Consider the following 26,639-nt stretch of genomic DNA (forward strand, 5'->3'; position numbering starts at 1 on the left):
GTCAACCCTCAACCACTTTATAATGCGTCCAAAAAAAATTAGCTTAATAATGATAAATGTAATTTTTATAGTACAGAATTATGCTGAAATAAGAAACTACACTTGGAGCTTGTCACAAAACTAGGTCAATGTGTAGTACATGGTGGACTCCTGGTCATTTGCAGTCATTCAAGTTATCGAAGTCTACCCTCTCAGCCTATGTTCGATCCCTGCGGCAATGTCACTAGGGCACTCTGGGTCAGAATAAGTTAAATGCCACCCTTCCCTATTGTATTTACTGCCCACCACCATCCCGTTCTTTATTATGACCCAGAGAGACGCAAGGGAACAAACTGTCATCGACAACTAATGTGTTTACATGTGAGACTTATGTCCCTTCCTTCCATGTGTGCGCGAATGGCGGGAGACGGCGATAGTTCCGTCTATTCGAATATTCACAGTGAAACTAAAGAAGAAATACTATCTAAACTCCCACAAAAGCTAGTTTCGTGTCTATTGCCTTTCCAAAAGGATGGCGTCGTGTTTGCGATCGAGAGAAATGGAAGGTACGAAAAGATGACTATGTTTCTAAAAGTTCCCGCTCCAAACAGTATTCACATCACAACATTTTTCAGCATAAACCGTACACGTTTGTCATCAACAGTTATTTAGCAAAGACTATTTCTGGCAAAAACGTCTTTGCAGTTGGTGGACTATTGCACTCGAAGTACCTTTTTTATGCCAGCATCATGGTCTTAGCCCAAGTACAATCTACATGGAGTCGATGTGGAGAAAATAACCTATGAAAAAAGTCCGAACCTTCACAAACTCATCATTAATCAGGATACACCAATTAACATTCGAAATGCATGTACCAGCCATGAGATAGTATAATATGGTGCGTCATGTAATTTGCCAAAGTTAGAATCATCGAAAGTGTCTCCAAATCATGGATGTCTTTCCACATATGAAATTATGAGAGTAAACAAAAGAGCAGCATACAGCAAGTGTCTGAAAATGTTATTAAAAAATTCCATGGTGTTTTATGCGTTTAAAACCTTCATTCATCAGTATCTTATCTTTTGTTGCAGATGTTTAATTGCTGATGAAGTAAGTACTCTCCCTCTCTCTCTCACACCCACACACTTTATTTTCATATTGCAAATACATGCATTGTTTCATCAACCAAACTGCAGATTTCTTTTCTTTCTTCAACTTTGCAATTTCAACGCTGCAGTTTAGATTTTGGTTTAAGGGAAAGAAAATTATTTAAAATCTTGCTAAATGAATATAGTAGTTTTGCTACTGTAATGTCTAAGCAAGTTACACTTCGTGTTATCAACTTGTATTTTTTATGATAAAATATGAAATTTATTGTTTAATGGTAAAATATCTGCTATAAATAGTGATTGATACTACAATAGTAAAATATTTTCAACTCACTGGACCTATGCTATTTACTGCTTAATTGTGATATAATAATTGAGTAAACATGGCCCTGACCCAGGTCACATAATGACTATAGTCACGATTTCTGCCCAGTGTGCTAACAAGATAATATCAATAAAAATCATTAATTAATATGCAGATGGGATTAGGAAAAACACTGCAAGCAATAGCTGTTGCAGCCTACTACAAAGAAGCATGGCCACTGCTCATCATTGTTCCGTCATCTCTGCGTTATGTCTGGATAGAGGAACTTGAAAAATGGCTGCCGGATATACATCCACTACAGATTCACTTGATTCAGGGTGGCTTTGACACAGGGTATATTATTCAATAGTAATTTTACAGAAATATCAGTGGGCATAAACCAGTGCATTTTCCTATGCTGTTTGATTGCCTCACTTCAAGGCTGTCAATCCTGAACATGAATTGCATTTCTGATTCATGTCAAGCAGTGTATTGTACCTGTAATTCCCATTTACACTTGTATCACTGGTATAATTTTTAGCTCATTTAAAATTAAAGTAACAAATTTCAGGTTCTGTTTCATTCATTCATTCATTTGGTTATACTTTGTTTTAAACTTGTTTTCTCTTCTTCTTTTGGTGAGAGAATGATGCAACAATTCCACTTTATTCTGTGTCTATGAAGGGGTATACATGATGCCAAAGTAACATTAGTAACATATGGGTTGCTAAGCAGCAAGTCAAGCACATCCATGAAAGAAGTTCTAGCAGCACGGCAGTTTCAAACTGTCATTTGCGATGAGTGCCATTACTTCAAGAACTCACGCACAGAATGCTGGAAAGCTGTCGAGCCTTTAGCCACTGCCGCTAAGCATTGCATCCTGTTGTCGGGTACCCCTGCACTTGCCAGGCCTGCTGAGGTAAGTACTACCTCAGTTTCTTTTATGGTGAAGTTGGCTTGAAGATGTGTAGTAAACTAATGTCACATGAGAGCATATTTGATTACAGAAGATAATTTAAGTTTTCTCTTGTCCAGAAACAGCATTTTTTTTTTTTAATTTAATACTGAACAGAAATAAGCAGTTAAGATTAAAATCATTTTTTCAGACTCAACTGTAGATGCAAGAAACATTTGAAAGTTTATAGCTAGAGCTTTGGAAGAAAAGAAAGTAAAATTTAATTTGTTTAACGGTTAGGTGCTCTCAACTCAGTGACATGCTGCAATCATCCTGTTTTTAACTCCTCCATCACTCCATCTTTAAAAATTATAAAACATCCTGGTTTGCCTGCAGCTCTTCACACAGATTAGTGTGCTCTTACCAAAGAAATTTGGCAGCTGGTGGTCGTTCACTAAGCAATACTGTGCAGGTCACTGGGAGTACTTTGGAAAGAAACGCCAGTGGAGAGCGGAGTAAGTGGTGCTAAATTATTCCTATGATGACAGAAGGTCTGATGTTCAACACATCTTTCAACAGAATTACTTTTTCAGTTTGAACAAAATCTAATAAAAGGTTTTAAAAAATGGATTTTTTTTAGAAAATGCTGTTGTATCCATTGCTAGGTACTACACTAAAGATGAGTGTCATATATTAAATTGCTTTGCAAAAAGTTCAGCTTACATGCAGATAAATTATTAGAGTGGTTGAGAAATATCAACTGTAGCTGTCTGTTCACCAAGCTTTGGAGAAAGTCCAACAACCTGATAAAAGCTGCCCAGCTTATCGCAGTATCCAGATCTCAAGCAGGACACAACTCTTTATTTTGGGAGTTAGTAGTGCACATATTAACTTATCAAGGTTTAGGGTTCATTTTGTATGCTTTTCCAAGGGCTAAGATAAATACCACTTAAAAAACTATGGTTTGAGTCCTTATGCTGTCTCTCTCAAAGAGAAATGGTTTTGCAGTGGAGCCAGCAACCTTGAAGAACTTCAGAGTCGTCTCCAAACAGTGATGATCCGAAGAGAAAAGAAAGATGTTCTGACCCAGCTTCCTGAAAAACAACGTCAGAAAATACTTTTTCACCTGAAGGATTCCCAGACTAAGAAGGTAAGAATATGTGCACAGATTAAGAGGTTGCAGTTTTGTGCCTTGTGTGTGTGTGTTATGTCTTGAAGGTAAGCTGCAGTAAATTTGTGTGACATGCTTTACTGTCTGTAATAATGGTCATTCTTACATATTAAAATTTATTTTTGTAAATTCGATAATGCATATATTTATATATACGTCCAAAAACTTTATATGCTTGATTTCTTATGGCTGAAAGAAATTGATTGCTTATTTGCTTAATTGATCTACAGTCCACTTTTATTGACTAATTCCTTTTGTAAATGTAAAAATATTAATACAGTGGTACCTCGACATACGAGTGCCCTGACATACGAGTGTTTTGAGATACGAGCCGCCGAGCGAGCGATATTTTGCTTCGAGATAAGAGCAAGATTTGAGATACGAGGAAGCGCACACTGCACCGCTGCACACGACCACTACATGCGAGGCGGATGTTGGGGTCGTGTGCAGCGTCTAACAGTTTCTCCCACCTCAGACTAGACCTCAGTCTGTGTGCTTGTTTCCCTCGTTTTCGAAGGATTTTTGATAAGTTGGGTTCGTGTTTTTTTGCTTTTTGTACATTTACAAACATTATCCCATTTATTTTTAGAACCATGGGTCCGAAGAAGAAGATGATGTCTATTGAATTAAAGCGTGAAATCGTAGAAAAACATGAGCAAGGTGTGCGAGTAACTGACTTGGCGAGGATGTACGGGCGTAGCACATCAATGATGTGAACTGTGCTTAAACAGGAGTTGATGAAGGGTACAACGCCAGCTAGGGGCGTTACAATAATTTCTAAGCTCCGGACTTCTCTCCATGAAAAGATGGAGAAACTATTGACTGTGTGGGTGACAGAGAAGCAGCTTCAAGGAGGAACCTTAACACAAAGCATCATGTGTGAGAAGGCACGAGCGATTTACGGTGATTTGCTGAAGCAGATCCCACACACTTCCACAAACGAAGAATTTAATATGTTTTTATACAATATGTATTTGTTATTCATAAATAAATGTTTCTTCTTGTAAATACACTTTTTCTTATTCAAAAACACTTAACAAAAACAACTGAGGTGGTGTTTTGGGGGCTGGAACGGATTAATGGCATTTCAATGAATTTCAATGGGGAAAATTGCTTTGAGATACGAGCAATTTGACATACGAGCAAGGTTACGGAACGAATTAAACTCGTATGTCGAGGTACCACTGTATATGCTTTTTTTAAATGCAAAAGACTTTATTTCCAGGAGATATTGACACTTTTCTCAGAACTCAAACCATTACTGAAAAAGAGCAAGTCATCTTTGGCTGTAAATCTTTTGGGAACCATGGGAAATACAGCTAATGGTGACCCTGCAAGCATGACAAATGCTGATGGAGAACATAGAGGCACAGTGATTCTGGGCCACATCCAGCAGCTATACAAACTTACAGGGGAGGCTAAGGTAAGAAGATTACACAGACTGCATCAGATGATGGATGAGAACAACTAGAATCCAAATGCTTACAACTTGACTGGGTTTCTTCTGTGTGGATTACACATACAGTTCTTATAAAAGACTTAGATAAAACTATTAACCACAAGAACATCTGTAGCAACAATGGGATGAAAATTAAGATGAGGTTATGTAGTGGAAACTTTCAACTAAACAATATTCTTTAGTGCTAGAGAGTGCAGAGAAACTACAGGATCTTCAAAACAGAAAAAAAAAATGCTGTTGAAAGTTGATGCTTCTCAATTCTTAGTTTTGTTTATTGTGTTTTTGTTTTTTACTTTTTAAAGATAGGTCCAGTCCGAGAGTACATCCAAATGCTGTGTGAAAATCCCCATCTTAAGTTCCTGATCTTTTGTTACCATCACTGCATGATGGATGGTGTGCAGGAGGTCCTGCGGAATAAGAAGGTTAAGTTTATTCGTATAGATGGCAGCACAAAGCCTTCAGATCGCCAGGTGAGCAATCAAGGGATGGGTTTTTCTGAATCACACCGTTGTACTCCAACATATCTATATATACACACACACACCAGACAAATGGTGTATATACTTTTAGCTCTGTGGATTTGTTCTTCATATTAGATGTTTTTGATAGCCACAGAAAGAGGTGAGCCATCGTTCCTTTTGCGCACTAGCCAAAGCTTTTGCAAAAGTAAAAGGTTGTTCGTTGTAATTATGTATTCTTAGCTCTTATAAAAGTCTTCAAAAAATTTTCTGTAATAACAACTTCATTCGTGTTTTCCTTAGACTGTAATTGGAGCTTCTGCATGTTTGTATAAAAAATAACAAGGCTGTTCCTTGTATCTATGTCTTGTTAACCTTCGCACTTCAAGTCTTCTAGAAGTCTTTGTACCTCTTTCTGTAATAATTGCTTGTTAGTACTCAAAACAGAAGGGAAAAAAATCATAAAGAACTTGGTCAATGTTGATTGGGTTAAATTTAACTGCAGATCAGATAGAAGGCAATGGAATGCCTGAGAATGTGTAAAACACAGGATTTAGTAGCAAAACATTAGAGGCAGCATTACATTCCCATAATCAAGATGATATGTCTTGAAAGGTGAGAATGGGTGTTTAACTTAACATCTTTTTAAAAAAAAAATAACAGTTGGCTTTCATGTTTTGTGCTAGAGGTTCAAGGGCTACCACTTTTTTCCCCTTTATTTTTACAGATGTATGTGCAACAGTTCCAAAATGATGAGGATACACGAGTTGCCATTCTCAGCATTCTTGCTGCTGGCGTGGTAATTTGCTTGCCATTTGTGCTAAATCACTCTTATAAATCACTCGTTTATATGTTGAAGACTGATAGTGGGTCATCCCTCCCTAGCTAAATGCGTCGGTTATTTATTTTTCCAGTATTGTTAGCTGCATATTTAATTAATTTATGATCACAGATTCTCAGCTAGTTCATAATGTTTTTATGCCATTTGTCAAAATAAAGAGCCTGCAAGAAAGTAAAAGCTGACTGCTAAATATCAAGGACAAAGCAATAGGTAATTAATTACATGGTTACAAAATTGTGCAACACCTGTTATGTATTACAGTGTACTACAAAAAATGATAGTAAACACATCAGCACTTTTCCTGGTCAGAATACAGCAGGTGTAGTAACCATCTGCTGTCAGGAATTTGCTTTTTTTCTCCTTCCTTTCCACATTTATCTTATTTGTGTGCAGGGCCTCACTTTGACAGCAGCTAAGCTTGTGGTGTTTGCAGAGCTATATTGGACGCCAGGTTTGATGGTGCAGTGTGAGGACCGAGCTCACCGAATTGGGCAAACTGACAATGTACCCATTCACTATCTGGTTGCCCAAGACACTATGGATGAGTGGGTGTGGGCTGCTGTATGCAGAAAGGTAAATACGCACATATGGAAACTTTAATGACAGATTTGCTTGTTTAAAACCTTTCACTAGCTTTGTGATCATGCTTTGCAGACAGCATAGTGCAGCAGGGAACAGGATAGTATGACAGTAGACAGTATAGTGTGGCAGGCGCAGTATGTGCTCACGTTGTATGTAAGGGTGGATGAAATTTTTGTACCAACATGCAACATGTTGCAGAATATTATTATCAATACATGTAATACCTTAACGGCACAAATTTCTGTCCCATCTCTTTCTCTATCAGTATATGTGCTGTCACTGAAATACAACTTTTCCAATCTATATTTTTCCTTTTTTCTACTATTAAATGCAGACAAATGTTTATTATAACACCCCCCAGCCCTCAAGAAGAACTGTAGAAACTTTAGCTTCATGCTAAGAGTACATTTTATAGACTTTATAAACCATTCTGGACAGTGGTTATGTTGGTATGGCATGTTGAAGGTAATTTGGGAGGAAAAGGACACTTTAAAGTCACTTTGAATATTTTCAGACTCTTGTGACCAGTGCTGCCCTGACAGGCAAGTCACAGGCACTGAATGCCCAGCCCGGTGACAAGTTTCAAGTAGAACTGCTTTCTTCTGCTGACTGTTACTCTTCTGAAGATATCAGGCCATGTCAGGATTTGGACTCTCTCCTGCAATCTCAGCAGGTAAGAAAATAAACCATTGCACTTTGGTCATGGTTATCCCAGCATCAAAGAGAAAATCGATCTCGTGGGTTACCTCACCCTCCCTTCACCCCCAAGTTTTGCCTACAGATCCTTGTGCATCTAATAAGTTAGCAAACTTTTGACATCGTGATTAATTGTACTTTGTCATATGTCTAATATGCAGCCATATATCTTATTTTTCAAAAGCATGTTGATGCCCATTATAAAAGCACTTTATAAAGTTCTATAATTTTATCGGAGGCCTCTAACAATTTAGTTAAAACATCTTCACTGTAAACACCTGTAAAGAGAACTTTTTTATTTTATTTTTTACTTATTTTAATCCTCTTACATCATTGCTTTTGTGCTCCTTACCGCATTACAGGTAAAGAAAAAAGAAAAGGAATAGTAGAGTGTAGTATGTTTTAGGGTGAGGCTTCTCGTGCTTTAAATAGATATGTCTGTATTAGTGGTCCATGTTGATCTCTTTTTTAAATGCTCTACAAGGAAGGAACTCTTGTATAAAAAGTTTTATCTTTTTTTGCATACTATGTGAAAGTAACTGTACCTGAGAATGAGTAGTAATGTTCTATTTAATGTTTACCTTTTATCACTTACCTTAGTGAACTGCCAGATGTTGCTTTCCCTTGCAGCTGCCAGACCAGAAGTCAATTTTAGACTTTTTCATGCCCAAGTCACATTTATGTCAAACTGCATGTGGACATGAAGACTGCAGACAGACTGGAACCATCAGTTCAGCCCTTGGTTCACCCTCTGATGTGTCAACAATCCACAAAAAAGCACAAAAAAAGTCGCATACCAGATTGAAATCTCCAGTGCATTTGTCATATGGCTCAGATGGTACTCAAGGTGTTGTTCTTATTGAGACTAGTGACAGTGATCTCAGCGAAGACTTTCAGGAAGTACCTTTCTCCCTCAGAACAAGAAAACGAAAAGTCAAAACCTGTTGGGGTGAAGATGAGATGCAGTTCACCCATGGAGACAGTGAAGTCTTTGACAAGACAGCTCCAAAAGTCAGTGGTGACATGGTAAATGTACAGGAAAGAGAAGTGGTCAAAGTAATGCAGACAGAAAGTACCAGAAAATCCTCTTCACCAAGCTCACAGATAGGATCCCTCCGAGGCAAGTCATTGAATGGCCAAGGTGCTCCGCTGGCATCACTGAGCAAGTCAAGCAGTGAAGAGCAGAATGAACTGTGTGAACAGAAGCACCAGCCTGACGACTGGTCCTGCTCTGTTTGCACTTTTTCTAACCACTCTTTGCTGCCTTTCTGTGAAATGTGTGATACTCCTAGAAAGAAGAAAAGGAAAGCAGGTTTTCACATGGATGAACATCACCCTGGGCAAAGCAGCATTTTGCAGAGCAGTGATGCTGCCTTGTCATCCAGCATTGCCGCATGTTCACCTCTCAGCAAGACAAAGAAGAGTGCTTTGCTTCAGGGTGAGAACACCCAGTCCAGAAAAAATGGTTTGGATTATTTAAGGTCATCACCTGCTTTAAAAAGCAGCTACACGAATGATTTTGAAACAGTGGCCTCAGACAGTCTACAGCAGCAGAGCTCAGACAAACCAGACGTGCAAATTACAGTGATGGATAACAAAGACCAGAACACAGATTCTCCTCATATCGGTGAATTTGCTCGTCGTGATCTATTAGAAGGATATGTTGTGGAACTGCCATCAGTTTGTTCTCCTAACAGTCATGGCGCAAGTGAATCTTATAAAAGTGATTCATGCAAGACAGGGTCAGGACAGAACTCATTTGCTGTAAGTCCTAAAGCACCAAAACTCATTCGCTGCAAGTCATCTGAGAGTGGAGGGCCATCAAGTCCTGAAACACTTCAGTCTCTGTGTGGAGTGCTGGATGATAGAAATACAAGTTCTAATGGTGTTGTCCACAAATTCTTTCACTTTTGCTGCAGTGTGTACACAGGGAGAGTTTACATATTCAATGAGGTGAGTAGTTGTTTTCAGATGAAATAGAACTCCATTTCTTTCTTTCTTTTTCGTTACCATGTCAGTTGCTATAAAAAAACTGCATGAAAATACATTAAAGCACAATTCCATGAAACAAGTTCTGTATACATACAAATACATGCAGGTGCACATATAGACAGTTTATTCATTTATTGTTTTGAAACCCTGAAATTAAGCTTGCATTGCATTTTGTCTTTTTTCGTTGCTTTCACAGTTTTAGAGGACAAACTTAAAATTATTCTAAACTTTAAAAAATATTTTAAATACCTTTATATAGTATTTCCTAAATTGTTTTTTTTTAAATAAGCAAATACATGTTTCCTAATTACCCTCTTGAAGAAATAAAGTTGTATTAAAGGTTTGAGATTGGCCTATAATGTGCCTCGTTTAACCTGTTAGTCAGAAGAATCACTGAAGGCCAACTTCCTGCCTCTTGATGTTGAGCTGGGCAATTTGAATGACCTCCCCTCCTTCCTTCATCATCCTCACCACCTTCACCTATTGCAAACATTTGTGCGACAGTGGAACAGGTAAAACACAAGAATATAGCAAAGCTGGAAAGTAAAGTTTTCTTATAATTCAAAATTTTTCACTTTCCATGCAGAGCAATTTCTCTTTTATTGTGACTATATGATAATTGTGTATAGGTAAAAATTCCTGTTCACATTCTCTAAACACTGATTTTCAATTTCAAGTCTGACAGACACAAAGAGACATCTAATCAGGAAGAAATGTGTAATGTTCAGAAACCCTCTTGCTGCCTATGACACTGTGCGCACAGACAACAGCAACAACAGGCAGCGCTACAAAACCAAGGTTTGAAAATTTGTGGTCTGACAGGCAGTCTGTAAGAAAAAAACTTAGGCATCAACATCATTTAGCTCTTTTTTGCCTTCTAGTTTCAGCAACAATTAAACAACAAAACAAATGTTATGGGTGGATTCATTTGAATAAATATTACATTTGATGCCAGAAGAAAATTTTTTTTAAATACTTCTATAGAATGTTCATGTATGCAGAACAAAAAAGCAGCTATAGTACACATGAACGCCCAGTCAGCAGCACTTGTCCAAACAGTAATTTTTACATTCCAGGATGATGGACTGATAGAAGCTATTGAAAAGGCCGGTGAGTTGAAAGGATACATTCGAAAGATCTCAAAAAACAGTAAGACATCCCACATCCCTGTCAAATCCTGCACTGTGACCTCCTCGCCTACAACAGACAAATCAGAGATACTCTCTGGGACTAGCCATGGTGCTGCTGGGACTTTTCAGGTGTAGAATTAGTCTTTTTTATGCTTTTTTTTTTTTTTGGGGGGGGGGGGAGTGGAAAGATCTGCACTGTTTATAAATTGGCAATGTAAAATTTTGTGATCTCATATCACTGAAATAAACTTGGTAGTGTGTGAATTTTGTATTTTGATATTTTTCAGTGATTTTCTTTTTTACCTTTTGAAAAAGCTGTCAGCATAAATTTTCAACAAGGCACGAGCAAAGTGAAATATATTAGTAACAGTCTGTGTACTTCTTACTTTGTGACACATTTTTATTAATTTTGTGCTTTACATTTTCTCTTCGTTTCAGGTCCTTTCTGCTTCAGGTGACCCACTGTGTCTTCAGTGCCAGAAACCTTGTAGCATCTTCACATCTTCAATAAATGTCTCTAAAGCAGACCATGCATGGAAAACACGATTCTGTTCACATTTATGTGCAGATGCACACTGGGTAGATATTAAAACCTATTTCATTAGGATTTTCATTTGAGTTTTTTGGGTTTTTTTAAAGTCGAATTTTATTTTAGTTGGAATTGTGATCTCTTTTGTTCTCCTTTGTTGTTATACTTCTTGGGGGTTATGGCAGAGGTGGAAGAAGTTCCTCATTGTTCAGTCTCTAATGACAAACATACAGCTGCTTCATAGCTTATGTTGAGACAGAACTTGAACTAAAATACGCCAACACTATTTCAGAGTACTAAAACAAAAGTAACTCTTTCACAACAACATTCCATCATACCTCAGAACAGAAGTATTTTGCATGGTTTAGTCAAAAGTTTGTTGGGTTCAAACACAAACAACTATAAACCAGCAATAAATATAACAAAATTTCACACAAAAGCTGAAATTTATCTCTTTGATAATAATAAAATTCTGCATTCTCTCAAAAACTGAGTTGCAGGAGGGGTTTTTGTAGCAGGTGTGGTTGAAAGAGTGTGAGTAAATTTATTTGAGTGTTCCCAGCATTTTCAACATTTACTATGCATGTTAATGTGTGTTTAAGATGAAGACTAGTACAAGCTACATCCGCAGCACCATTTACGACATCCAGCATGGTGTATGTCAACTGTGCCAGTTTGATGCACACTCTTTTTTCTGCAGAATTAGGTCAGTCTGCTGAGCTTGTGTGATGCATTAATGTACAGTTATTTATTACTGCGTGTTAGGATTTATGAATTTGTAAACCAATTATTCTGAAGATTTTTTTCTGAAAAACGGAGTGATTGATAGCCGGCTCTCCTTGCAACCCAGAATATAGCTATTTAGTAAAATATTGCTGCACAGATAAGATAGTTAATTTAAAGTTCACTGCAGTTGTCATCAGGTATTGATGTCTTTTAGGATCACTTTAATTTTTAATAAAGTTTTCTTCTGCTGGTCTGTTCTTCAGGGACACAAAAGATCACAGAAAACGAGCAGAAATGATCAGCCAGAGCAAATTTGCTCGAACTGGAGTTGACCGCAAAAAGCAGATGATCACCAAGCCTTCAGAGGGTCTAGTGAGTAAAAAAGAGAGTATGTGTGTGTGTCCACATGCGCACATGCGTATAAAGGAGTATTGTTGACCTTTTTCTTTTAATGCGGATAGGGTTGCATTTGCTTCTCAAAGAAATTTGGTAGATGGAAACAAAGTCACTAATTTTCTGCAGTGGTTATACATATATTTTCAACTGTTTTAAAAATGTTTTGAATTTTACATTTACTTATTTAATTACCTGACTTTAGAAAGAAGCAACGACATTAAGAGCGTCTGAAAGTTTCATATATTTTATATCCACAAAATGGAAGATTTACTTAGGCTTCTATGATTAATGATTGTCAGAAGATTCATTGTCAATTAGCATTCTGTTTGTCATTGATCATTGTTATTAGGAAGATGACATAACCCCAGAACATTTTGTATGTCTGCCTGTCAAATCAGTTCTGGCATGTGGATCACATCCGGCCTGTCTGGGAAGGAGGAGGGCAGTGTGATATAGACAACCTCCGAACCCTGTGTACCCCCTGCCACTTGTTGGTTACATCACAGCAAGCTGGAAAATGTGCTACAATTCGCAGGCTGTCAAGCGCTGCCAGGTCTGGGGACATTACTGCATTCTTCAAGAAATCCTAAAAAAAAAACTTTATACTTTCAGATCCTCCTTCAGATGAATTTTTTATGAAACCAACCAATCCTCATTTTTTTTTTGGCAGAGGGCAAGGGTAGGCTTTTCTTTTCACAAACGTTTATTTAGTCAATTTAAAATTGCACACACTAATTCAATTTTTAAAGTTATAATTTACATTATTGTTTACTGCAGGATTTATATTTTTAATGGCCAGCACTTAGATGTCATTCTAGTGACATTCTTTAGTATAAATAACCAAATAATAATACAGCTGTTATTGCCATGTATGTACTTGGATATTGTAGGTTGTTTACTGTTACTTGCAACACAGTTCACATTTCTTTGCAAGAGGTTAAAAGCTCAGAAAGAAACTGGAAGAGAAATTAAAAAAACTTGAAAGTAATGGCAACCTTTCAGGAAACAAAGCGCTGCCATTATAGCCTGTAATTAAGCCTGTACGGTCTCAAAGTCCTTTAGAACAGTTGTGCTCTGGGGACAGATTTTATTGTTACTAATCTGACAAGATTGTCATGGGTGATAATGGGTGCACTTCTCCATTAAGGTATTATGTCACCACAACATTTTTTTAAGGTTATATGGTGGGGTATACTAATACAATTAATTCATCATAGGGAGCTGATTATAGATATGCAAGGTCTAAGATCAGGTAAAAATAATTATCTCACTCATTATCTAATCATGATCCAAAAAAGTGGAGGCTAGTTGTCACACGTGATGTTGCTCACAACGGACCTTTCTGAACCATTGTATGGGCAAGAATCAAAGTGCAAGCATGTATTGAGAAAAGAGTATTAGCTTTCTTTTTTAATATTTATCTGCTTCCCCACTGGTCAAAAACTGTATTGCTTTTTTCTCCTAAGCAGTTAGCATCATGTGCACTTCTAAAACAAAAATAAAATCATTTTACTTCTTTTTTTAAAGGTTTTAATGATGTCATCATCCATGTCAACTTGATGCATCAACAAAACAGTACTTTGTTGATTCATAGTCTCTGGGGTTTTTTTTTGTTTTGGTTTTTTTTTTTTCTGCATTCCAAAGATCAGTGCACAAAGTACACAAGGAAGGCAGAAGGAGGTTACTGGTTATCTATGTGGTTGATGCATACAATATTGGAGCATCATCGACAAGCTTAGGTAGATTATTTTTCACCTTGTCTGTAGATGCAAGCATGTGCAGTTCTAAGAGAGAATGCATGTTTTTTGTGTGGCTGACATGTAACATCTGAGCACAGCTGCAGATACTGTATCAGTGCTGATAAAAATTTTGTGAGTAGATTTGATAGTTCACTACCTGTGTAGCTGTATCTAAAAGCTGCTGTTGAAAACTTATAGAGAATTATTGTTCTCATTCTGTATTTAAATAAATGACCACAAGCCATAAATTATAATTTATGCTGACAGCAGATTTTCAGATATTTGTGCTAGAGACAAGTAATGCAAGAATGCAAATTGTAACTATACAAATCAGTAAAATCCAGAAAGTTTTAGTTGTGTTTATTCAATAGATGAACTAAGTAACATCAATAACAAACTTATAAAAGGTCTTTAAGTATTCTCTTCCTTTGGTGACATTTTAACACTTAAAAAAATTGTAATTCCTTGAACGTGCACACACTTCTCAAAAAAAAAAGTTATTTAAAATCTGTCAACCTTTGTTTTAAAAAAAGCACACAAATAATAATAGTTCCCTTCAAAGACGCTTGTACCTCTTGATTGAAACTCAAAGCGCCGTATAACTGGAACAGCAAGGCATGTAAACAATAATGGAACCAAAAAATGAAAATCTGAAATAGCACTGGCAAAATCTACTGAAAATGAGGAGAGAAGTATGCTGGTGACTAGAAGTCAAAAATGAAATGTCTTTATACCACCAATTTCGATACCTCCAACTCTGATAATAAAAGGTAGAAGCAAGGTGTTTAAAAATGGAGATCTAGGAAATGAATGATGGTTAAACATTACATATGACACATGGTGCAGAGAAGAAACCTGTCTAATTAAAGCGAAGGGAATTAGGTAATGTGTGCAGCGGGTCTGATTAGGATAACATTATCACAACAATGTAAGAGTGCAGTAAGGTAAACCATATAAATACTTAATCAGCATGAACATGGGCTGGTGCATGAACACTTTTTTTTTTAAAAAAAACACACTCTCTCAGATATGCACAAGTATTCCCCATACTGATTATAAATTGGATTTTTAAAAAACTTATGTCAGGGAGTAGATGCAGACATGAGAGGTCTGGTGCAACAGGGATTCCCTGCCTGCATAGTTCAGTGTAAGATATGAAAAAGTAATGGTCACACTTTCTTTTTTGCAACATGCTTTGGACACTGAGGAAATTTGGGCACTGCAGTAGTGCAAGCTAAAAATATTGTCGGAGAAATACAGGGCCTACAGCCAGTGTATTTATCTTTGGTGTGTCATAATTGCTTTATGTTAGTAGGCTGGAAGAGCAAGGGAGTGGGGTAGCAGAAAGAAACAATACTGATAAGGTTGGAAGAGCGCAAGAGGACACATGTCCCATTTTATAAGTCCCTTGTGCTGTAAATCACTTTTTCTGACGGTAGATGAGGGGGCCTGGCGGTGTCAACCTGTTTTTAAAATGTACGCCCGCTCCATAATTCATGTACACTTCCTGTCACCCATATAACATCAGACAAAAGCAGAGGTCCTAACATCTAAATTTTCAGTTTCTTTGTGTTGGGCTGTGCATATATTCATATGTATTTTCAATACATATTATTTTCAAAATTTCTGATCTAATGTTCTAGAGAAGAAATGGGTTAAAAGCAGATTAAATTCTCTAAAACTTGTGAATATCATGATATATATGATATTGAATGTATCTGTCAAGAAAATTTATTAAAAAGCTCTTAATGCAAGTTGAATTATTCTTAGGTATGAAGACATCATGAAATGCTCCTGCAACAGGTTTTTTATTTTTAAATTAAGGACACCAGAACTAACAGATCTACCCACATTCTGCAAACTGTGTTTCAATCAATAGAGTATGATGACTATGAACTGGTCATCAGTCACCATGTACTCAAATGATACTTTTGATAATGGAACTGCATGGATCATTACAAACATAAGAAAACATCTGCTGAATTTTCAACAATCTTTTCATGTTTAAAATCATTTCCAGACAGCTTGCATAACATATGAGCTATCTTTCTGTTAAAGCAGCACAGGAAAAGTTACATAAATTGCTTTCTTCTGCCACTACAGTTTAACTTAAGACTTTTTAAAATCACAAAATGCAGTGTTCCTTCATATAAATCCACATGGCAAATCTTTACAGGGGTTGCCTTGTTAGCCTGAACACATTGGGAAAAAATCATTTTTAATCACATAAAACTTGGATTAAGAGAAACAGCATCACTGGAGTTACAGAAAAAAAATAAGTTAAATACATTTATGTGTAGACTAAACATAAAAAAACTAATCTCTTTAAAAATACCTTCAAAATGCTCACATAAAAATTAAACACTTCATGATCTTGCTAGCTAGCATACAGCATTTAACATAGTTTTACATAATTAGTGTGCAAAATTACCACTGGATGTAAGTACTTATTCAAAATAACACTAAGCAGCCAGCTTTGGTGAAAAATAAGCTATGACCAGAATTTCTTAAACTTATTAACAGTAACCATGCATTTTCCTTAAGCATGTTTAAACTAAATAACACTGTATCCTCACTTTATTAAAAGCCATTCTGAAACAGAGAAAAAGGCTGCTAAACTGAAATGGTTGCCTCTATAGAGGTGATCTAAAACCAGTATACATCTGCTTCTACAAAAGAAAGTTGGAAAATTACAGATTACGTACAAGAAAGTTCATATTTTAAAACAATAAATACAAACAGCAAAAAAAAAAAAATGTGTGGTTATAAAGAAAAAAGGAGTTTAAAAAGCCCAAATAAACATCCATTTAACTAAATTACTGATAATATTTATAAACATTCATACTGCTTTGCTAGTGATCAACCAAGTGTACAAAAATTAAAGAAACATTATAGCAATAATTTTGTGATAATTCCTATTAAAAAAAATTACAGCTGCGAAGAAAAAAAAACCGACATACTTTAAAGTATAAACCAGAATAGTTTGTTCCATTAAGAAACAAGGGCAAAACAGATTTGAAATGGTAGGATTACTTTTATAACAAGATACTATTTCTCAGAATCCAAGCAAATAACTGTATTCTGTCTGCAAGATTTAAGACTTAATTCTCACTACATTGCGGACAGAGGCATCGATCTTCTTTTCCACATCACAACAGTAGACACAATGCTGTGGGAACACTTCATTTGCATGAGCCTAAATTTGCGGCAACCTTCAATGATTGATAATGCTAATCAAACCACATGTTGCTGTTGTTAGCAGAAAAAAGGTTTAAGAACAAGTAAATCAGATTCACACTTAATAAAACACCAGGCATCCAGCTCAGCAAATACTGCTTAAATCTTTTCAACACATTTTCAGATCTGCATCTTACAGTCGCTTTGGCAGATAACACCTTTTTTTCTTTCTCTTGCTGTCACACAAGCACAGTCGATCTCTCTTTTCCTACCTTCCTCTCTCCCCACTACCTTGACCTAGGTTCCTCTAATTCATTGGCCAATACAACTCTGTGGCCATTTTGACATTAAATGTTTTGGAAAGCATTTATGATGGGTAGATTGTTCACTTTGAGAACTAAACTACACTTAAAAATCTTGTACTATTTCATTATTAATGTATTAAAAAAATTAACAGAACTTTATACATCCTGGAATGATACAAGAAAAATAAAGCTATGTGTGTCTTCTCCAAACCTGCAGAAGCAGTACCTCTGGTGACTGCATGAACTGTTTAAATAGGGACAGAGCCTATGTTGGAAGAAAAAAAACAGACACATTTCTCAAAAAACACCTTCTCAAAGACATCTCCATCAAATACAAGCAATAGAATGATTTCATCTGCAAGACTGAAAAGGTCTAGGGAAATATTCTTCAGCAGCTAGGTAAACCTGACTGGCAAAAGTACAGCACTGACTGTTTCAAATTTCAACATTACACCAGCAGCAACTGACAAGTTAGCAGATTTCACTCTCAACCAGAAGCACAATTTTCAACTGACCTGTGAAACAAATATGAAAGTAGAACATGAATAGCTTTTGCACTATATATCACTCTCACAAGCAAGGATGACTAAAGCTCTGTCTTCAAATGTGAATTCCTACAGCACCCAAGGCAGCAAATGTGGTTTATTGCAGTTTCTGGGAAACGGCACAAACGCGCTGTGGGAACTATGTGGTTTTGTGCAAATTACTCACCTTCACTGCAAATAAGGAAATGATCTGCTAGTCAAAAAACAAGAAAAGAAAATGCAGCTGTCAGTCTTCTGTACATAGCAGAATTGTGACTCAAGTTTATAAGTACAGGTAATAAAGAACTTAATATGACACAAATCTCAAAACTACAAGTCCCTGATATACAGAGTACTTTCTGGTCAACTGACTAGATCTTGTTTATCTGTGTAGGATTAAGGTCTTCCCTTCTGGAGTAAAGACAATAAAATCATATTTGAAAAATCTGGCCTGGTTAAACACAAGCCAATAAAATTCCTCAAAAAAAATAAAATAAAATAAAATCAAGCATGAACGTATGTTTATAAATCATGCCTTTAATATAAAGGGAAACCAGCAGCAATTCTTGTTATTAAGTCAGCAATTTTACAATGAAAGCATGGTAGGTCAGTTTTTTAAAGCATGACCTTTCCAAAATAATTAAAATAAGATGACTGGTCTCACCAACATGCAGATGACTACAACTTATGAAGATCTAGAATCACGGAGTCATGGCCATCAAACCTTGCCCCTATCTCCTAATCTTTATACTTTATTTAGTTACCCTTTTAAACCCTACAAATAGGACACATTTATTTTTGTATAATTTATTCATGACAAAAGGACTTGTACTTCATGCTGAGACAGATTAACCAATTGCTTCATATGTCCTGAAAGTTTCACATGAGAAAAAGATTTCTGTCTTTTGAATATTGCCTAAAGAGCAAAATCTTTTGATTTTCCCCACCCCTTACTGTGAACATTATCAAAATTCCACAAGAAGTGTTGGGCAAGAAAGGAAATGAAGTATCATCACAAGTGTATAAAAAACAATAGAAAAATTGCACACTATTATCAAGGAAAAACTGTGTTTATGTTACTATAACATTTCCACATATGCTTTTTCCATCTTATACACACACATATTAAATACAAGATTAATTCCTTCATGCAAATTGGACAATATCTGTCCACAAGCACACAACTGAAAATGACAAATACTTTAAATTCAAAGTATAAAAAACTTTTTAAAAAAATTGAGTGAGGGCAAAGCAGACAGAATGTTTTAAATACTGTTTTAAGAGCTGATTTCAATATATTATAACTTACACACAGTTTTCAAACAATCAGCCACTCAAAATGATGTGGAGAATGAAAAACTGGTTGTATACTGATATGAGGTGAAATAAAAATTACCCATGCAATACCCCCATTTTTCTTTGAAATTAGAAGTTCAAACAATCTGTCTGAACTAATCTTAATAAATATTGTCAAGCAACCTGCTTAAATAGTTCTATAAATACTTAAACTATATGATTGTGAAGGTTACTGACATCTTGCTAGCATCTGTACATCCCATCTCATGCACACACAGATGTATACACACACCCAAAACATCATGATAACATAATATTAGCATGTTTTCCAGTATGCAGTGCCGATTATGATTCCTTGAGTTATTAATTCACCAATGCTTTCATTTCTATACCTTTTTAAGAACAGCTATACACAACCTAACTGCAGTTTTCAAAAGAAATATGGCAAGCATTCCACATTATTATTCATACATTTTGTTCTTTCATTGACATTTAAAAAATGGCTGCAGGAAAACTACAGCCCAAAGTAGTGTGCATGATCCAAGACCTCAAAAAGGAAGTTACCACGATGCAAGCCCAACATCTGGAAGCACATGGGCATGCCACAAGAGGCTAGGAAAGCCAAGACCAAGCAGCTGAGGTATTTGTATGGAAACTCAACCCCCAGGTGTTGCTTTGTCTTTGGGTCTTTTGGATCCAGTCTCAACACTTTTGCCATAGTGTGTAATACCCCTGTCTTCACAATGCCAAAGACTACCACCATCACAGCGGTTCCAAGCACTTGGCGTGCCACCCCAGCCCACAACGCTGACCACCCAGCTGGTGCTGACATTTGCGCTTGTGTTGCCATTTCTGGTGTACAGGTCTTGGCCAGAAACCAGGTTCCTTGGTAAATGCCAGAGAAAACAGCCAGCACCTGGGAAGTGTCCCCACGTGCTGTGGACCACTGTTCCAAGCGAGGATAAATCAGGCACAAGATCAGACACACGAAGTTGAGCAGAAGATAGCTCAGAGGATGGGCCACCAACAGTGTGTCTAACACATCTACCAGTGGAACAAAAAGAAGCATCAAACAAGCTGCTGAAACAATGCCCACCAGAACATCCTGAAACAGATTCACAAACATACAAGACACTTTTAAAAACATCATCTTACATTTCTATTAAAGACATAACACTTTTTAACAAGTGAGATGCAGAACAGTTACATGTGATTACACAAAGATTACACATCTCTGAGACAGAACACTTTTTAATAAGTAAAATGTAGAAAAACTACATGTGATTAAACAAAAGGTCTCTCTTTAATGCAGTCACAACATAATTTACTATATCCAAAAATTCCCACTTAGAATCAAGTATTCAACAATTGTTGACAACAAAGACCAGCATCAACATTCTTAAAGAACTAAAATTGTGGATTCTGCTCTTAAACTAAAATGAAATTTGAAAGACATAGGTTAACAACAATTCTAGTTAAGTCTGGTTTCCTTTCCAAACCTCACTTTCAATAACACGAATATAAATGAATAGTAAATATTATAGCGGAAGGCTTACAAAATGTTAATGATTTTTCACTCTCTAGCACCTTTATGTATTTTTCATCAGATCAGTGCTCTTTACAAGTCACATAAATATAACTATCATTTCATTTCATTTATTTGATCAAGTGATAGAACTCGGGGGAATCTGAGGTGATGATGGTCACAAGCTATTCAACAAATATCGCTCTCACCCATACTCGCAGACACTACTCCTCACACTGTTGGTTATATACCCCTATAAATTTTCTCCATGTTCAATTAGTTTTTGTTGCCGACACAAGACGGTGGAGTTCAGGAAGGCCATTGCTTCAGCAAAGAAACTTTTTGTCAACCGGGAAGTTCAGGCCCGGACAAGTCTATACCTGATATATCTATAATGATACATGAATAAAAAAATGTGACAAAGAAAAACTAATAACAGTTTACGAATTTTTTTCCTTCATAAATTGTGAATATCCCGCCATAATTTTCAATGTTGTATTGCTACTGAAAAATTAAGTGGCTGTGATTTTAAACAGTGACAACCTTCATGCAGACTTCCTCAGAGACAGAAAGAAAGGCTCAAATTTCACACCCACTAAGAGACTGTAAGAAAGACTCAAATTTCACACCTACTAAGATACAAAATAAGAGTAGTCACAAAATGCTTAGACAAATTAGGTGGAGAAGAACTGAGAAACCCAGGAACTGCTGACAACACCTGTTATCAAACCTGACCTAAATAGTCCAACAGATTTTGTGGCTTGTGATTCTAATCTACCCAACTTTATAATGCGAACCTTTGCACTCTACAGCTATGAAAATCGGTCTCTAGTATTAATGTAGCTAAAGTGGGAAAGATCTATTTGTTTTTCCCTTGTTTTTAGTAAAAGTAAAGTTTATACATACACAGATACAGATTCCTACATGGAAATAGAAACCTCATGCTAAATTTGACTTACTAGGTTTAAATAATTACATCAAGCATAGGCTCTCAGCAAACTATGAGGTTTGTGTGTTTTAATGTTATTAAGTAAAATTATGGTAAACATATTTATAGTATATCATGGAAATATTTATATTGTAAACAAACACAATAAAATGACTTTTGAAATTTCCTACAATAAGAAATGGATAGCTTTGATACCCAGTGGACATCAAAGTGACAGTAAATATGACATGATAAGATAAAGCCATGCCGGATAAGCTATGGTGCCTGTTGAAACAAAGTCACTCTTCACAAGGTTACTGCTGATTTTGTCTATCTATATTCAAAATGTCAAGCTGTGCCTCCTATTCTCTCTACCCAACATTTAATTCAACTATGAACAAGTAATCAGTCATCAAGATGTGACTTACAACTATTACACCTCACCTCAAAAACCTTCATCTGAAAGTATACAAATCTTATCAAGACTAAGCTCAGTATCTTCCAATAATGATTAAAGATTTTCTGAGAACTGATTTGTGACTGAGATGAATTTTACACAGAGACACCCGGTTTATGCAAACAAAATGCAAATATAATGCTGCAAATATTGGATAATGATCACAAAAAAAGAAAATGAAATGACATTTTAAATTGGCAGAGGATACAAATGGGTACTCACCAGTACACTGTGCATTCCTAAGTAAAGGCGGCTGCAGCTAACAAGAGCTGACCAAAATACTGCCACCAATATACCCAGTGTTAAGTCAAACTGCACATAATATTGATGCACATGCACTTTAAAAATATCAGTCAAATTGAGTAAAACTCCATTATTAGTAGTACTACAAATATAATTTCTTATTTTATACATGCTAAACTGTTTCATCTTCAAGACTATATTATCTACAGCTGCACAATTATTCAAAGTCAGTAACACAGAGAACAGCATTGTGATGACCTGTTATAATAGTCGTATTCACATGAATTTTTCTTTACATAGGGATGAGCCACCAACACCACAATTACTGCAACTCATGATGCCCACCCATCAACTGGAAAAAGTCTAGGAACAGACAGAGAGCCACCAACAGTTTAAAACAGAATACTATGAAGCTGCTAGTAAATTTCTGGAGAAAATGTGAAGACATAATGAGCCAAAGTGAGAATATACTGAACACATAAGTATTATTTCAACAGTAAACTTAGATATAGTATTAATAATCATATTGTAAACTGAATGCATAACTTGGCATTAATGATGCAAGTACTATTTTGCAATTAGAATATACAATATAAAATAATGACCTACTCTATTTGCATCCATAACCCTAACCCTGACATCCAATAACCTGACTTTGTACTTAAGTTTTTTTTATTATAATAAAGGCCAGATGTGTTTCACAGATCACATCCTCTAGTTTAGTCAATTATTGTGCATTGATGCTATTAGACAAAATGAAGATGTGCTAAATAAATAAAGTCATACCTTTCAATTAATATTCTTTAATTTTCAATTTATCTCCCAAAAGGCATCAGCACTTGTCTCCAAAACAAAGGTTGTTTGTTTTTAATATTCAGTCTTAATCTACTGGTTTCCATGTCCATGGATTCAACCAAAGACAATTAAATAAGTGGACCATCAGCTCTCACACAGGAACTGACAATTTGCAATGTGCATGTGCTGGACTGAAATATCTTTTCTGGGTTTCCTTTATAGAGTGTATCTCAGAGCTGCAGTCAAAATTATTTTTGAGATGCCAAGCAGTAAGTCTACCATTCCAGGCTTCCCTTCAGTCAACACAAATCATCTACTTTTAATTTGGGAAATCATAACCAATATAAATGTAACAGAACTCCACTGAAGTAATGCACTGTAAATAACGAAGAATTGTCTGCAGCTCAGCACGTTTCTTACCCACTTAGTTTCTCTACAGTAATATCACATGCATAACTGTGTTAACTGCACAAAATATGTTTTGCTGTAATAAAGATCCATACACCTGAGTCCTGACAGATGGATAACAACTGCTAACAATCAAATTATTAACAATTATTTCTTAACAGCCAACAAAATGTAATCAGTGTGTACGTAGAAGTCTGCATGAGCATTCCAATTTGTTGTTTTAATTACACAGTATGTGGACATGAAGAACATTACGAAGCCTTTTGCTCTTCATTTTAAGTGGACTATAATAACTTCAGATTCTTCAGCACAGTTTTTCTTGCTGCCTCTTTTTAAAGTTCCTGATTCTGAAAAAAACCTCTTTTGGGCTTATTATTGCAGATACTGTCTCTTGTATTGAAAATGGTTACTCTATTGACTGAACGCAACATAAATGATCCACTGTGCATGTGTTAAGAAATCCTCAAGAAGCAGAAAGAAAAAGCAAAATCTGCAGACACACACTCTGAAGTGTTGAATGCGAGTACATCCTTATATGCAATTATGTGCTACTTATGTGAAAAGCAATGCTTAGAAGTTCTTTGTTATTAAAAGCTTTGTTATAATGTAGCACACATTTATAATCATATATTTTTATTCAAAAAGGATTGGAACAAACATTAGTAATCTTGTGTGTTTTTGTGTGGTTAGTTTTTAAGTATGTTTGAGCAGAGGGAGAAACCTTTATTCATTTTTATGGAACACAGTTGTTGACAAACTTAAATGCGATCAATCACATCCACAAGTGTGGACATCAATGATTTTATTCTTAAATCTACTTTCTACTCTGCTTCAAGCTGCTTATATAATATTGTGTCTGCTGTCCTAGACTCAGATAACAAAATTGTCTGATTTACATGTCATACATAATGTTCCCAGCACTACAGTAAGTAACTGTGTTTGTTGCATAAAATATTTAAATTAGTAAATATCTGCAACATAGTCTGGCATTATCTGATTGCACCCTTCTTTTCTGATGGATAGATTGTTTTTATTCAACCTGCTGACATGCAAATTCTATTCAGGGCTATATGCTATATATAAACCTGATAACAATCATTCTTCACAATTTAACATGTCCACTAGAATTGTTTAATATCCCCAAGCAAAGAACTTTAGTTCATTTGACTGTCTTTCTCCTTTTCACAAAATCTCAGTATTATGTATTTTATTCCCATGAAATAACTGGTCTAAATGCCAAAAATATACCATAAGACTTTACACAATACTGCTAATTTCAGCAATGTTCCTGCTTTATGCATTATATTCTAGACAATCAAGAATGTGAAAGAGCTCTTGCAAGCTCTGATTCTAGTTCCAAACAATGAAACCTGAGAGTTGACTCAAGCTTCTGTATAGCAGATGTGCAACTTGCCAACATGTCTCCACTACCCATAGGCAGTCTCAGTGGTTCACCAGTTTTATCATCTTTGATTCAACCAACCACAGACCAAAAACACTTTTTTAAAAACAATAAAGTTTCAAAAAGAAAAGGCTGCATTTTTTTATTTAAATCATTAAATAAAAGCAATTTGTAAGTGCTGGAAGGAAGAAAATTTTGTCCTTGCTGAGTACTATGTGTTTACAAAGTTAGACCTGCAATGCATGTATCTATGAACATGCACACTCTTTTTGTTTTATCGTTATTCCCTAGACAACATAGTACAAAAACTATTTACACAGTATTTAAACTGCTTAGTGTGTTATAAGTAATCTACAGATCATTTAAAGTATACATGATGATGTGTGTAAGTTATATGCTAATGTCAATTGATGTAAGAGGTTTGAACATCTCCACAATTTGAGAGCAGAGGGGGGCGGTTTCCTAGAACCAATACCGCGAATATATATATACAGAGAGAGAGCATCTGACTTGTATGTCACACTGAAGCTATTATCAATCTAATGCATACCTCAAACCGGCCATATGAGAAGCACAGCACTCCAAACGGAATGGCCACACCAACCATGGCATGTGTCGAAGGCATTCCATATTCCAGTTCGTACCTCTCTTCTAGGCGTACTACCGGCGGACATCTAGGTCGGGGCCAGCATATAATGTCTTTTGCAGCCTGACCAAGATACATGATTGCACACCAAATCATCGTAACTTTTCTGAAAACATTACCATCGAAGTTCCATATTCCGAAGCTGAAGAATACTATGTAGAAAATCTCGTTACCCAAAGCGGCACCAAAACTGAAGAGGTAAAAGAGGATTTTGTTGTTGATTTTATATTGTTGCTTTTCTGTTTCGCTGCTTTCGTCGTTACCATTGGGTCCGTAGTTCTGCTTAAGGTCCGTGGCTCCATTCTGCAATGTTTGCACGCTCCCATTAGCACTCTTGTGTACTATATAACCATTAGTGTACTTTGACTTTGCCCGCGGTTTCAAAGACGCCTCCTCTGCGTGACCACTTGCTGAACCATTTAATGTCGGAACATTGCCATTGCCGTCGCAGACAGGATGTTCTTGATGAATGCCTCCATTTGACATGGACTTGTTCCGATCAGAATGGTTAAAAACCTCTATACCACACAATCGTTGAAAACCTGCAGTTAGTTGTGAATCGTTAAGAGACACAAGCCACTTCCACAGGCCTGTCATCTTCGCTCGTCACGGATGTCCGTTTGGAGCCGGTGGCACGACCCGACAACAGATCACAGCGCCGCCTATGCCGGAAAAACAGGGGACGCCACTCCCACTCTAGCCGCCACCTTTATTGCGAGAAGAAGTACTGCCGAATGTACGTGTGCATCTTTGTTGAAAATATCACAAAGCACGCTGTATTTATATTGAGAACTAGTCACTAGTTTTGGAACAAATCATTAAGTCACAAAATTAAGTCACATTATAATGTCCAAAAGAACGTAAAAAAAAAAAAACCCAGCTCGATCGAGCATCAGCAAAATGAACTAGCCCTGAACTATTTTTAAG

At 36.3% G+C, this 26,639-nt stretch overlaps 2 protein-coding genes across 2 annotated transcripts; one reads left to right on the forward strand and one right to left on the reverse strand.

The window, feature by feature from the left end:
- Nucleotides 1-244: 244 nt before the first annotated feature.
- On the forward strand, nt 245-15,008 carry LOC112570184 (DNA annealing helicase and endonuclease ZRANB3-like). The gene is made up of 19 exons (XM_025248494.1): nt 245-545; nt 1,071-1,089; nt 1,568-1,746; nt 2,077-2,311; nt 2,684-2,802; nt 3,296-3,437; nt 4,684-4,881; nt 5,220-5,387; nt 6,103-6,174; nt 6,610-6,789; nt 7,313-7,471; nt 8,125-9,447; nt 9,868-9,998; nt 10,164-10,284; nt 10,563-10,745; nt 11,055-11,195; nt 11,748-11,851; nt 12,135-12,243; nt 12,666-15,008. The coding sequence occupies exons 1-19, from the start codon at nt 253-255 to the stop codon at nt 12,855-12,857; spliced, it is 4,068 nt and encodes a 1,355-aa protein (XP_025104279.1). The 5' UTR covers nt 245-252; the 3' UTR covers nt 12,858-15,008.
- Nucleotides 14,352-26,396, reverse strand: LOC112570185 (sphingosine-1-phosphate phosphatase 2-like). The gene is made up of 3 exons (XM_025248495.1): nt 25,617-26,396; nt 22,441-22,530; nt 14,352-20,413 (listed from the first exon to the last, which is right to left on the reverse strand). The coding sequence occupies exons 1-3, from the start codon at nt 26,307-26,309 to the stop codon at nt 19,823-19,825; spliced, it is 1,374 nt and encodes a 457-aa protein (XP_025104280.1). The 5' UTR covers nt 26,310-26,396; the 3' UTR covers nt 14,352-19,822.
- Nucleotides 26,397-26,639: the final 243 nt, after the last annotated feature.

This window comes from Pomacea canaliculata, linkage group LG8, assembly GCF_003073045.1.
Source record: "Pomacea canaliculata isolate SZHN2017 linkage group LG8, ASM307304v1, whole genome shotgun sequence".
Taxonomy (NCBI): Eukaryota; Metazoa; Mollusca; class Gastropoda; order Architaenioglossa; family Ampullariidae; genus Pomacea; species Pomacea canaliculata.

Excerpts from the sequence above, each read along its gene's own strand:
- LOC112570185 (XM_025248495.1), bottom strand. The coding sequence starts at position 26,309 with ATGACAGGCCTGTGGAAGTGGCTTGTGTCTCTTAACGATTCACAACTA. Across the intron at positions 22,531-25,616 it reads TCTCATATGGCCGGTTTGAG|TTTGACTTAACACTGGGTAT; the intron begins GTATGCATTAGA and ends TATTATGTGCAG. Across the intron at positions 20,414-22,440 it reads TAGGAATGCACAGTGTACTG|GATGTTCTGGTGGGCATTGT; the intron begins GTGAGTACCCAT and ends AATCTGTTTCAG.
- LOC112570184 (XM_025248494.1), top strand. The coding sequence starts at position 253 with ATGCCACCCTTCCCTATTGTATTTACTGCCCACCACCATCCCGTTCTT. Across the intron at positions 2,312-2,683 it reads CACTTGCCAGGCCTGCTGAG|CTCTTCACACAGATTAGTGT; the intron begins GTAAGTACTACC and ends GTTTGCCTGCAG. Across the intron at positions 9,448-9,867 it reads GAGTTTACATATTCAATGAG|TCAGAAGAATCACTGAAGGC; the intron begins GTGAGTAGTTGT and ends TTAACCTGTTAG.